General features: G+C 47.0%; 1 protein-coding gene across 8 annotated transcripts in view; it reads right to left on the bottom strand.

Annotated features, from left to right (window-relative positions):
• Nucleotides 1–4,641, bottom strand: part of STAT3 (signal transducer and activator of transcription 3) — a 68,393-nt gene extending 63,752 nt beyond the window's left edge. For 4 of the 8 annotated variants that reach the window (XM_078374431.1, XM_078374429.1, XM_078374430.1 and 1 more), the window contains exons 1-2: nt 4,447–4,641; nt 1,167–1,342 (exon numbers count right to left, since the gene is read on the bottom strand). In XM_078374431.1, coding sequence (XP_078230557.1) covers nt 1,167–1,182 — 16 coding nt within the window. In that variant the 5' untranslated portion in view covers nt 1,183–1,342; nt 4,447–4,641. The remainder of the gene's footprint in view (nt 1–1,166; nt 1,343–4,446) is intronic. The other 4 variants (XM_035301568.3, XM_035301564.3, XM_035301566.3 and 1 more) reach the window with 1 other exon arrangement.
• Between the last annotated feature and the right edge of the window lie 9,476 nt (nt 4,642–14,117).

The following is a 14,117-nucleotide window of genomic DNA, read 5'->3' on the forward strand; positions in this document are numbered from 1 at the left end:
TACCAGGCATGTACCTAACGCATAGTAGGAACTCTATGATTAAATACTAGTGCTTCGCCTCTAAAGTTTTAAAAGCTTCCCCTACAAAAGAACAGAACTGAAATTCCTTGGTCTTGCATTCAATATCTTTTATAAGTAATCACTTCTTTTCTTACCCTCCTAGTCACCAGGCTACCAGGAATTTTTTTGAGACAGGGTCTCACTCTGTTGCCCAGGCTGAAGTGAAGTAGTGGGACCACAGCTTACTGCAGCCCCCCCGGGGCTCAGGTGATCCTCCCACCTTAGTATCACCAGTAGCTGTGACTACAGGCCCAAACCACCATGCTTGGCTAATTTTTTTTATTTTTAGTGGAGATGGGGTTTCACTATGTTGCTCAAGCTACTCTCAAACTCCTGGGCTCAAGCAATCCTCCTGCCTCAGCCTCCCAAAGTGCTGGGATTACAGGCATAAGCCACCAAATTCTTTACATCTATCAAATTCCACCCATTATTTGGGACCCAGTTGAAATCCCTCCTTTGGCAAAAAAGACTTCCTAGACAACTCCAGGCCTCACAACCTCTCCTTCCTCTAAGACCTGTAGCATTCAGCATAGCACTGTCCAATAGAACGTTCTATGATAACAGAAATGTTCTACATCTGTACTATATTTTTTTAATGTAGAACAGCTACCTTGTTAGACAGCACAGGTGTAAAGTCTCACCATCTCTTTGATGACATGTTACACTGGATGGTTAAAACATTTATCAAGTCCCCCAGTAGACTGCAATTTCTGTGAACAAGATACAATTTATTCTTCATAGCAATCGGACAAAGTTGAAAAAGTATATATTTGTTGGCAAGGGAAGGTGGCTCACGCCTGTAATCCCAGGACTTTGGGAGGCTGAGGTGGGCAGATCTCTTGAGCTCAGGAGTTCGAGACCAGCCTGGTCAACATGGTGAAAGGCTGTCTCTACTAAAAATACAAAAATTAGCCAGGTGTGGTGGAAGGCACCTGTAATCCCAGCTACTCGGGAGGCTGAGGTGTAAGAATCACTTGACAGGAGGAGGAGGTTGCAGTGAGCCAAGATCAGGCCACTGTACTCTAGCCTGGGGGACAGAGCATGACTCCATCCCCACTTCCCCCCCCACCACCAAAAAAAGAGTATATATTTGTTGGTTTGCATACCACCTGAGAAAACCATAAGCTACAAAGGTGTGGACTCAGATGTCTGGAAAGTTGGTCACCACTTCTGCTGCATCTCACATCTGAATGTCAAGACACATGGAGGCAGGGAGGATAAAGCCGCTTTATCCTCAAGGCACTCTGGTTTAAATGACATTTGGGTCATGACTGTCTTTCACCTAAAACAAACCTAGATTAGTATTTCATTAGTAAATAGCTAAATTCTGATAATAAATTATGCTGACCAAAAACAGTTCTTTTTTTTTTTTTTAAGATGGGGTTTCTCCATGATGGCCAGGCTGGTCTTGAACTCCTGACCTCAGGTGATCCACCCACCTCGGCCTCCCAAAGTGCTAGGATTACAGGTGTGAGCCACCGCGCCCAGCCCAAATACAGTTCTTTACTTCCCAAGTTAGACATAGCAATTAGATAGAAAAATAACCAGCAAGCTCGATTTACATTTCCTTTTTCACCTGTTTTTGAATACATATCTCCCATGAAGTCTTTCAGCCCAGTGGTGGTATTTTACTGTTCAGATATATGTTAGAATTTCACTGTTAACGGCCAGGCACTGTGGCTCACGCCTGTAATCCTAGCACTTTGGGAGGCCAAGGTGGGTGGATCACCTGAGGTCAGGAATTCAAGACCAGCCTGGCCACCATGGTGAAACCCCATATAAAAAAAAAAAGAAACTAGAATTCCACTGTTACTTGCCAGTTGCAGTGGCTCATGCCTGTAATCCCAGCACTTTGGGAGGCCAAGGCAGGCAGATCACGATGTCAGGAGTTCAAGACCAGCCTGGCCAATGTAGGGAAATCCCATCTCTACTAAAAATACAAAAATTAGCCAGGCGTGGTGGGGTGCACCTGTAACCCCAGCTACTCGGGAGGCTGAGGCAGGAGAATCACTGGAAGCTGGGAAGTGGCGGATGCAGTGAGCAGAGATCGAGCCACTGCACTCCAGCCTGGGTGACAGTGCAAGACTCTGTGTAAAAAAAAAAAAAATTAATAAAATAAAATAATAACAATAAAAAAAGGCCGGTGCGGTGGCTAATGCCTGTAATCCCAGCATTTGGGAGGCCGAGGCAGGTGGATCACGAGGTCAACAGATCGAGATCACTCTGGCCAACATGGTGAAACCCTGTCTCCACTAAAAATACAAAAATGAGTTGGGCATGGTGGCACGTGCCTGTAGTCCCAGCTACTAAGGAGGCTGAGGCAGGAGGATCGCTTGAACCCAGGAGGTGGAGGTTGCAGTGAACCAAGATCGTGCCACTGCACTCCAGCCTGGCATCAGAGTAAGACTTTCTCTTGAAAAAAAATTAAAAGAAAAGAAAAAAATTGCAGGAGGCACAAATGCCACCACTATGGCACTCTGCTACCTTGGGCAAGTGTCTTGATTCTTTGGCCTCAATTTTCTTATCTATAATATTAAGGTAATTGTTATGTGAACTACCTACCTCAAGTCCTTTGTAGGTCAATTCATAACTGTGCTGTGGGTATTTTTTTTTCCTTTCTTCCTCCTTTCCTTTTTCTTTCTTTCTTAGAGACAAGTTCTCATTATGTTGCCCAGACTAGACTCTAGACCCAACTCCTGGCCTCTCACTATGTTGCCCAGACCAGACTCAACTCCTGGACTCAAGGAATCCTCCAGCCTCAGCCTTCAAGTAGCTGGGATCAGAGGTGTGCACCACCATGCCTGGAACTGTGGGTGTTTCTAAGTGATTATTCTTCCCAAATGAACTACATAAAAAACAAAAGATTCTTTAATTTACCAATGGTTCTTTGTGATGGTGTGCTAATATACAGACTAAAATCAAGGCTCCAACCTCTAAAACATTTAATTCCAGACTTCTTTCCCCCATCCCACTGTGCAAACTGAACAAAAACTGGGCTAGCACTCCAGTCTGGAACATGTAATAAAGAAATAAATGTGCTGACTCAGAGAACATAGATATATTTGATATAAAATAAAAAAAACTGGCTGAATTAAGTCATAACACAATCTAAAGCCACATATAAAAGATTGAGATCATTTTCTGCTTTGCTTTATTCAAGCCAATGTTTTATTAGCACAGCCAGCCAAAAATTTACAATCCATACACAGACTACATAAACCTTTAGTTGCATATACAATAAAGCCAGCAGGTACACACTATACACATTTCCAAAAAAAAAAAAAAAAAGACTAACCACTGATTTTGTCACCACACATACAACGACCTGATATAGCAGAGTGATGTGTACCAAACATGGAAATACCAACTTGGGTGACGGTCTCAATCCTTTTAACTTCAGTGCAAACACACACCCCCAAACGCAGGTAAAGTTTGCACACATGGTTTTTTTCAAAGCCAGCCTTTGTTTCACTCTCCTCTGCATTTACCCAAGATCTTGGCTCTGAGACAGAAAACTCCCACTCTCGATTGGTTCATTCTGTCCTATGCAATTAAGCAACAACACAATCCAGTAAAGGCAATGGCTCAATTATTTATCTTCTGGCCGACTTTACCAGGTGCTTGGAAAAGAACAATGTCAAGAGGTTTATTTCTCTCTACAGCTGGCTGGACGGGTTAATTGGGATTTTATTTTGTCTTCTTTCTTTTTCCTCTCTTTTTTACAAGGCGGGGGAGTGGAGTGAGGGGAGTATAGCTTAACCTAGAAAAAGATGGGAGGGAATTTAGGAAGAGTACCAGTCTGTCAATTTCCTTAGAGGGAACTTGATTCTTATGCAATAAACCTACCCAAGACCAGCCAGTCCGTGAGACTGCAGGGGACAGACACCTATTCCTGCCTCCAGAGGGGTATAGCTGGCTCCTGAAGGAGCGGGAACCCGGCAACTGGAGGAAGTGGCTCAGCGGGAGCCGCCGGCCGAGCGGAAAGGAAGCGCTTTCCGACACCCACCAGAGCCGGTGATCCCCGCCAGTGTGACAGTCGCTCCGGTGGCCGGAACGTCCCCAGGGCCCCAAGGAGCAGGAAATCGGGGGACAGTCCCTCACGCCTGCCGCCGCAGCCGAGTGCGCTCTCGCCCCACGGTTCCCTCTCGAGCGCGTTCTTACTGTTTCTCTGAAGAACGAAACTTCCCTCCAGAGTCCCCAGTCCCTTCCGAGGCCCGCTCCAGTCATCCAGGGGAGTCTTCCCTCAGGGCGACCCTCCGCGTCTCATCTCTCCCCGCCCCAATGCAGCGTCCATACAACCTCTCCAACGTCCCAAAGGCCCCCGGGCCCTACGGCGCCCCCGGGTCCCCAGGCTTCCCCGACGGCCCCACCCTGCACCCCCTTCACCTGTTTCTCCCGCGGAGGCCGAGAGGCCGGGGCTGCGCGTGAGCCAGGGGCGGGCGGCGGGGCTCCCTCAGGCCAAAGGGCCTCTTCTTGCCGACGAGGAGAGACAGCGCCAAGCAGGGTTGCTGGTCCAGGATCCGGTTGGGGCTTGTTCTCTGGCTGCGACGTCGGAACCCCTGGCTCCCCCTCCCAGTCTACGCCGCCGCAGCTCCGGAAACCACTGAATTACAGCCCTTTCAGCCAATCCCCGTCCAGCCCCGGCCGGGCCCGGCATGCCGTCATGCATAATTCATGATCGGCCAGCTCGCTCGGCCATCCAGAGGTCTCAGTGCGTGTGTGGTACAGCAGAAGCCACGCCCACTAGCCAATGAGAGGAGGCGCTAGGAGAAAGGGCGGGGAAAAGAGAAGACTGATACGCCCCTGTGTTGGCTGTTCCGACAGTTTAGTGCTCCTCCCTCCGCCACAGCGAGGGAAGAGCTCAAGGCTTGGGCACAGAAGCCCGGGGGAGGGAGGGAAGATGACCGGAATGTCCTGCTGAAAACTCAGCTGAGTTCCTGGCAGTGTGTGACGTCAAGGCACTTTAAATGCCCCTGATACAGCTCCCTACTGCCCGCTCTCCCTTTTCCCGGCCCTGGGCACCACGTGGTGGCGAGGTTGAGAGCCTCTTACCACGTGAGAATCAGCCAGTTAGACAGTCCCCCAGGTGTCTTCAGATCCTCTGGGGACCCAACTCCTAAATTCGGTTCTGGGGACAACAAAAAGAACCTGGGTGACTCCGCCTGCTTTGAACTTCAGTTTCTGCGTGAGCAGGGACACATGCACCCGGAAACATGACGTGGAAATAGAGTAATTACTAGAGTGCGTGGGGAGAGGGTAGTGGATTTAACCCCGTCCTCCGTTCCATCACTTCAAGCACCAAACGCCGACCGGCTAGCCCATTGGCTGGTACAGGCAAATGCAGAAGACATTATATACGAAAGCTGACACGTACTTGTAAGACTTGACATTTGTATGCGTCTGAATTGAAATACATGAAATGTTCTGCCTTTTTCTTTTCCACCTTGTCTACTTGGTATGCAAGTTTTACAGAATTGAAGTCAGTGGTTCATAGGAAATGTACATATTTTGCCTTTCATAATAGAGGATGAACTTTGCATAATGGAGTGATTTCTGTGTATGTGCTGATACTATCAGGGTTTTTAATTTTTTTTAAGATTTTAAAAATATGTTATTAATATTTGTGTTTGTTTAATACGAACAGGTATAGAGACAAAATCTGAAAAGGTGCCATTATCTCACTGCTCAGATAACCCTTGACTTTTTAATGAACCTGATTCGTATTTAGAAAATGCAGACCGCTGGGCGCGGTGGCTCACGCTGTAATCCCAGCACTTTGGGAGCCCGAGGCGGGTGGATCATGAGGTCATCCCGGTCAACATGGTGAAACCCCACCTCTACTAAAAATATAAAAAATTAGCTGGGCATGGTGGCGCGTGCCTGTAATCCCAGCTCCTCAGGAGGCTGAGGCAGGAGAATTGCCTGAACCCAGGAGGTGGAGGTTGCGGTGAGCCGAGATGCCGCCATTACACTCCAGCCTGGGTAACAAGAGCGAAACTCCGTCTCAAAAAAAAAAAAAGAAAAGAAAATGCAGACCGTTCAGAAAGGTCAAAATTTTTTAATGAAAATCTTTCCCTACCCCCATCAGTCCTTCTCCCCAAGGATAGCTGTTCTTATTAATTTCTGGTGAGAAAAATCAATGACTCTTAACCTTTGGAAGGGGATCACAGATCCTTTTGAGAGTTTGATGGAGACTAGATTCTAGCTCCAGAAACATACAGTACAAGCTTTTACTTACAAATTCACATGGTTCCCACGCCTGTCTAACATCTACAGATTCAGACCGCTTGTACCACGTTGCATCCAACGAAGGACAGAGGCATCTATGGGGCAATTCACAGGGTCACTGCTGGTGGGGTTGAGTGCCTCCTGTTGCCCTCTGGTAGAAACAGCCCAGTGTGGAAATCGCTGTATTTACCTGTAGAGTTTGTGTATTGATTAAACTGTTCATTTACACTGCAAGGCAGATATCATTCATCTTGCCTACATTCTCTTGTAACTATGCTATCCCAGGCAGTTAACTGCCTCCCTGATAACATAGGGTCTACAATTTGTTTAGTAATTTACTGCTTACAAAGCAGTTATATACTCCCTGTCTCGTTTCTTTCTCACCACAATCATGTGTAGCAGATAGGAGAGGCCATGCTATCTGCTGACAGAAAACTAAAGCCACCTGGTGTGGTGGTTTATGTCTGTAATCCCAGTACTTTGGGAGGCTGAGGTGGGCAGATCACCTGAGGTCGGGAGTTTGAGACCAGCCTGACCAACATGGAAAAACCTGACCTCTACTAAAAATACAAAATTAGCCGATCGTGGTGGTGCATGCCTGTAATTCCAGCTACTCAGGAGGCTGAGGCAGGAGAATCGCTTGAACCCAGGAGGTGGAGGTTGTGGTGAGCCAAGATGGTACCTTTGCACTCTAGCCTGGACAACAAGAGTGAAACTCCATCTCAAAATTAAAAAAAAAAAAAAAAGAAAACTAAAGCCAACATAATATGACATTCTCAAGATCACAGAGATACTCAGAAGTATACCAGGTTCAGAGTCAGGTTTTTGGGCTTTACATCTTTTTTTTTTTTTTTTTTGAGATGGAGTTTTGCTCTTGTTACCCAGGCTGGAGTGCAATGGCACTATCTCGGCTCACTGCAACCTCTGCCTCCTGGGTTCAGGTAATTCTCCTCCCTCAGCCTCCTGAGTAGCTGGGATTACAGGCACACGCCACCATGCCCAGCTAATTTTTTGTACTTTTAGTAGAGACGGGGTTTTACCATGTTGACCAAGATAGTCTCGATCTCTTGACCTCGTGATCCACCCGCCTCGGCCTCCCAAAGTGCTGGGATTACAGGCTTGAGCCACCGCGCCCGGCCTGGGTTTTATATCTTATAGCTTTGTTCCATTCGTTCTAAGACTGCCCTGCTTCCTGACTTCTCAGGAGCTGGCCTCTGTTTCTCTCATTGCCCTCCCCACCAGTCACACATAAAATCTACCTCTGAGACTATAGGTTTGACTTGCAAAAATCCTCTTCAGCCCAGATGCTGGCCTTTCTCCACGTCCCTGCCAAATCTCTCTTGGCTAAATGCTGCAGTTTCTGTCCCTTGGGCCAATGCTTTAGCCACTCGATTATTCTCTCCTTACTCCATCTTATTCATCCCCTGGCTGTCAGGGACATCATCCTAAAAATTAAATAAATAAACATTCAGATTGGCCAGGCACTGTGGCTCATGCCTGTAATCCTAGCACTTCAGGAGGCTGAGTCAGGCGATCATGAGGTCAGGAGTTTGAGACCACCCTGGCCAACATGGTAAAAGCCAGTCCCTAATAAAAATACAAAAATAAGCCGAGCCTGGTGGCAGGCACCTGTAATCCCAGCTACTTTTCAGGAGGCTGAGGCAGGAGATACATTTGCTTGAAGCCAGGAGATTGAGGTTGCAGTGAGCCAAGATCTCGCCATTATACTCAAGCCTGAGAAACAAGAGCAAAACTCCGTCTCAAAAAAAAAATTTTCAAACATTAGACGGGCATGGTGATAAGCACCTGTAGTCCCAGCTACTCAGGAGGCTGAGGCAGGAGAATTGCTTGAACCTAGGAGGCGGAGGTTGCTGTGAGCCCAGATTGCTCCACTGCACTCCAGCCAGGTGACAGAACAAGACTCCATCTCAAAACAAAAACATTCAATCATGTCATAGTCAGCTTAAAAATTTCTATGATTCTCTATTACCAGCAAGATCAAATCCAAGTCGAGTTAAATTTCATTGTTTTGTGGGCTTTTTCTTTTTCTTTTTTTTTAGACAGAGTTTCACTCTCATCGCCCAGGCTGGAGTGGAATGGTACAGCCTCGGGTCACCACGACCTTCACCTCCCAGGTTCAAGCAATTCTCCCTCCTCAGCCTCCTAAGTACCTGGGAATCTGGTTCCCGCCATCACGCCCAGCTAATTTTTGTATTTTTAGCAGAGACGGTGTTTCACTATGTTAGCCAGGCTGGTCACAAACTCCTGACCTTGAGCGATCCGCTCACCTCAGCCTCCCAAAGTTCTGGGTTTACAGGTGTGAGCCAAATCATCCGTTCAATCTATGTTAAATTTTTAAAATGCTGGCCAGGCATAGTGGCTCATGCCTGTAATCCTAGCACTTTGGGAGACCAAGGCAGGAGGATTGTTTGAGGCCAGGAGTTCAAGATCAGCCTGAGCAACATAGCAAAACGCCAACTTTACAAAAAATTAGCCAGGTGTGCTGGTGGCACGCCTGTAGTGCCAGCTACACTGGAGGCTGAGGCAGAAGGATTGCTTGAAAGAAAGAAGTTTGGGCCGGGCGCAGTGGCTCAAGCCTGTAATCCCAGCACTTTGGGAGGCCAAGGTGGGTGGATCACGAGGTCAAGAGATCGAGACCATCCTGGTCAACATGGTGAAACCCGTCTCTACTAAAAATACAAAAAATTAGCTGAGCATGGTGGCATATGCCTGTAATCCCAGCTACCCAGGAGGCTGAGGCAGAAGAATTGCCTGAACCCAGGAGGCGGAGGTTGCGGTGAGCCGAGATTGTGCCATTGCACTCCAGCCTGGGTAACAAGAGCGAAACTCTGTCTCAAAAAAATAAATAAATAAATAAGAAAGAAAGAAGTTCAAGGTTACAGTGAGTTATGATTGTGCTACTGTACTCTAGTCTGAGCAACAGAGCAAGACTAACTTTGTCTCAAAAAAAAAAAAAAAATTGCTGACCACTTAATTCAGTGCCATGGCCAGGCACAGTGTCTCATGCCTGTAATCCCAGTGCTTTGGGAGGCCAAGACAAGCAAATCATGAGGTCAGGAGTTCAAGACCAGCCTGGCCAACATGGTGAAACCCCCATCTTTACTAAAAATACAAAAAAAATTAGCTGAGCGTAGTGGCAGATGCCTTTAATCCCAGCTACTCAGGAGGCTGAGGCAGGAGAATCACTTGAACTGGGGAGGCAGAGGTTTCAGTAAGCCGAGACCAGGCCACTGCCCTCCAGCCTGGTGACAGAGGTTTCGTTTCAAAAAAAACAAACAAACATAATTTAGTGTCATGCATGTGGTAGGAGCTCAATTGATGTTTCTTCTTTCTCCCTCTTGATTTGAATCATAAAATCCTACAGGGCGGGCACAGTGGCTCACACCTATAATCCCAGCACTTTGGGAGGCTGAGGTGGGTGGATCACCTGAGGTCAGGAGTTCAAGATCAGCCTGACCAACATGGTGAAACCCCTTCTCTGCTAAAAATACAAAAATTAGCCAGGCATGGTGGCAGGCACCTATAATCCCAGGTACTCGAGAGGCTGAGGCAGGAGAATCACTTGAACCCAGGAGATGGAGGTTACAGTGAGCTAAAATTGCACCATTGCAATTCAGTCTTAGCAATACAGTGAGACTCCGTCTCGAAAAAAAAAATTCTACAAAGGCTGACCTGAATCCCCCTTATCTAGCCTAGTCCCACAAACTCTACTAAATGTATAATCTTCCTCCAAACATATCTACTATAACTTCTGCAACTTTATGCTTCTGTGGATAGTCTTTCTTCCACCTGGAACCTCTTCCCTTTCCTCAGTCCCTGCCCTCAGGCATCACTCTTAACTCATTCTTCAAAGCCCTCTTCCAACATCACCTCCTCTAGGCTTCCTTAGATCTTTCTTACTGGCAAGGTCAATCTCCTCCCAGCCTCCCTCAGCAAATTGTTTCCCCATCTAGAATGCATTCTCTACCTTGAACTCTAATAACTCCACCTATTAGCCTACTTCCTGAAAACTAAAGAATAATTAACATTTATTAAGTAATTACTACTATGTTCCAGGAACTATGCAAAGCATTTTACATAGATTATCTCATTTGGTTCTCACTAGAACCCAGTGAGGTGGGTAATATAATTTTTTTTTTTTTTTGAGGCAGAGTTTCACTCTTGTTACCCAGGCTGGAGTGCAATGGCGTGATCTCAGCTCACCGCAACCTCTGCCTCCTGGGTTCAGGCAATTCTCCTGCCTCAGCCTCCTGAGTAGCTGGGATTACAGGCATGCACCACCATGCCAAGCTAATTTTTGTATTTTTAGTAGAGACGGGTTTCACCATGTTGACCAGGATGATCTCGATCTCTTGACCTTGTGATCCACCCTCCTCAGCCTCCCAAAGTGCTGGGATTACAGGCTTGAGCCACTGCGCCTGGCATATGATTCTTATTTTACAACTGAGAAAATGAAGACTTAGAAAGTGAAAGACTGGCCGGAGACTGGTCCCACAGCTAGTAACTAGGCGGAAACTCAATGAAAATCGGGCTGGCTGACTCTCTGGCCACATGCCAGCAAACATCTTCCCCTAAACTGTGGGTTCCTGGAAACTTGAACCCCTTAATGACTGTGTTCATAATCTCAGCATCTAGCATCTAGCCTAGAGCTCACCTACAACAGAGTTAATTAAATCTGAATCAATAACTCTTGAGGCCGGCCGGGCGTGGTGGCTCACCCTGTAATCGTAGCACTTTGGGAGGCCAAGGCAGGCGGATCACTTGAGGTCAGGGGTTTGAAACCAGCCTGGCCAACATGCTGAAACCCTGTCTGTACTAAAAATACAAAAATTAGCTGGGCGTGGTGGTGGGTACCTGTAATCCCAGCTACTCAGGAGGCTGAGGCAGGAGAATCGCTCGAACCCTGGAAGTGGAGGTTGCAGTGAGCCAAGATCACACGACTGCACTCCAGCCTGGGCAACAGAGTGAGACTCTGTCTCAAAAAAAAGAAGTATTGAATAATGATATCAGCAATAACAAACACAGAGTGTTGACTATGTACTAGCCACTGTGCTAAGCAAGTAATTCATGTATCACATCTGTGAAGTCATTCAAACCTTACAACAATCCCATGAGGCAAAGACTGAGACTTTACAGATGCAGGAAATGAGACTTGCCCAAGGTTAAGTCACTTTCCCAAGAACATAGAACTGGTAAGTGGCAGAGCCAGGATTCAAATTCAAGTACGGTGTGTCTAATATGAGAGCTTGAATATCTGTTTTTCCTTAATTAAAACTATATTTGTGTCCAAAATTCTCATTAACTGTGAGAACTGCTTCACCTCTTCCCTGGAGGAATTAGCAGGGAAGAGGTGCTACCATCCCCAAGTTTCTTCTCTTTCTCACCATGCCTTCCTCATTAAGAGAAGAAACTTGGGGATGGTAAGTGGGTGGCAAGTCACTGTGGTGACCAAAGGGACTAAATTGGCCAGGCGAGGTGGCTCACACCTGTAATCCCAGCATTTTGGAAGGCCAAGGCGGGTGGATTATGAGGTCAGGAGTTTGAGAGCAGCCTGGCCAACATAATGAAACCCCATCTCTACTAAAAATACAAAAGCATTAGCTGGATGTGGTGGTACATGCCTGTAGTCCCAGCTACTCAGGAGGGTGAGGCAGAAGAATCGCTTGAACCCAGGAGGCAGAGGTTGCAGTGAGCTGAGATTATGGCACTACACCCCAACCTGGCAACAGAGTGAGATTCCGTCTCCAAAAAAAAAAAAGTTAGTAAGGGATAATTTATGAGAGTGATGAGATCCTCATGCAGCTCAGCAACAGAAAAGCTCACCCAGGGCTGCCCAAAACCCCTCACTAACATCACAATGTAAAGGTCTGTGCAACAGGAACTCCTCGGACCTCTCTGTTGAAACTACTCAGGCATCATTACACAGGGATGTCTCTTTCCTTAGGTCTGAATAGTCCTCCCCACTCAATATTTTCAAGGCTCTGATTTTTTTCCTGTATTGCTTAACACATCATTCATACCACGCCCTTCTGTTCTTCTGGTCAATTACCATGGAGTTTAGGATACAGCTCTCCTTTATCTCATCTCTTTCAAGGCCCTGCCTACCCCACCTACTTCTCTGCTGCCCACTGAATTCCAACCAGTCCACTTCCCAGCTTAGAACCTGTTCATATGCTGTTCCTTTTCCTTCCCTGGCTTTGGTGTGGCTGATTCCTTGTTACTCAGAGAGGCCTTGTCTAACCACCCCCATCTAAAGTTATTCACTGACTGTTAATCTCTATTTCTATGTCCTGTTTCCTGTGGAATTCCTCACAGTTCTTCTTTTATTTTATTTTGTTTTTGAGACAGAGTCTCACTCTGTCACCCAGGCTGGAGTGCAGTGGCACAATCTTGGCTCACTGCCACCTCCGTCTTCCAGGTTCAAGAGATTCTCCTGCCTCAGCCTCCTGAGTAGCTGGGATTACAGGTACCCACAACCACACCCAGCTAATTTTTGTATTTATAGTAGAGATGGGTTTCACCGTGTTGGCCAAGCTGATCTTGAACTCCTGACCTCAGGTGATCTGCCTGCCTTGGCCTCCCAAAGTGCTGAGATTACAGGCATGAGCCATCATGCCTGGCCTTTTTGTATGTTGTGTTGTGTTGTGTTATTGTATTGTATTGTATTGTATTGTATTGTATTGTATTGTATTGTATTGTATTGTATTGTATTGTATTGTATTTTTTGAGAGGGAGTCTTGCTCTGTCACCCAGGCTGGAGTGCAGTGGCACGATCTCGGCTCACTGCAACTTCTGACTCCTGGGTTCAAGCGATTCTCCTGCCTCAGCCTTCTAAGTAGTTCGGACTACAGGCCTGTGCCACCACACTTGGCTAAATTTTTTTGTCCTTTTAGTAGAAACGGGGTTTCACCATATTGGCCAGGTGGCTCTCAAACTCCTGACCTTGTGATCTGTGTGCCTCACCCTCCCAAAGATCTAAGATTACAGGCATGAACCACTGCGCCTGGCCGGCATTTTATTTTATTTTTTTGAGACAGGGTCACTCTGTCACCCAGGCTGGAGTGCAGTGGCATGATATCACCTCACTGCAACCTCCGCCTACCAGGCTTACACCATCATCCCACTTCAGCCTCCCGAGTAGCTGGAACTACAGGTATGCACCATTACCCTCAGCTAATTTTTCCCTTTAGTAGAGGAGGAGTTTGACCCAGGCAAGAGTACAGTGGTGCAATCATAGCTCACTGCAGCTTTGAACCCCTGGGATTAAGGCATCCTCCAGCCTCACCCTTTCTAGTAGCTGGGATTACAGGTGTGTGCCACCATACCCAGCTCTGTTTACAGGGTTTCTTTCTTTTTTTTTCTTCACCTGGGTGCAGCTGGGCTGAGGCTGAAAAGTTCCAGGAAGACGTATCTCCTCTGTTTCTTTCTTTCTTTTTTTTTTTGAGACGGAGTTTTGCTCTTGTTACCCGGGCTGAAGTGCGATGGCGTGATCTCGGCTCACCGCAACCTCTGCCTCCTGGGTTCAGGCAATTCTCCTGCCTCAGCCTCCTAAGGAGCTGAGATTACAGGCACGCGCCACCGTGCCCAGCTAATTTTTTGTATTTTTAGTAGAGACGGGGTTTCACCATGTTGACCAGGATGGTCTCGATCTCTTGACCTCATGATCCACCTGCCTCGGCCTCCCAAAGTGCTGGGATTACAGGCGTGAACCACCGCACCCGGCCCTATCTCCTCTGTTTTAAGCTCCCTTGACTCCCCAGTCAACATGCTCACATAATAGTTGCTCAATAAATAATGAACATATGGAA

This window comes from Callithrix jacchus, chromosome 5 (assembly GCF_049354715.1).
Source record: "Callithrix jacchus isolate 240 chromosome 5, calJac240_pri, whole genome shotgun sequence".
Lineage (NCBI taxonomy): Eukaryota > Metazoa > Chordata > Mammalia > Primates > Cebidae > Callithrix > Callithrix jacchus.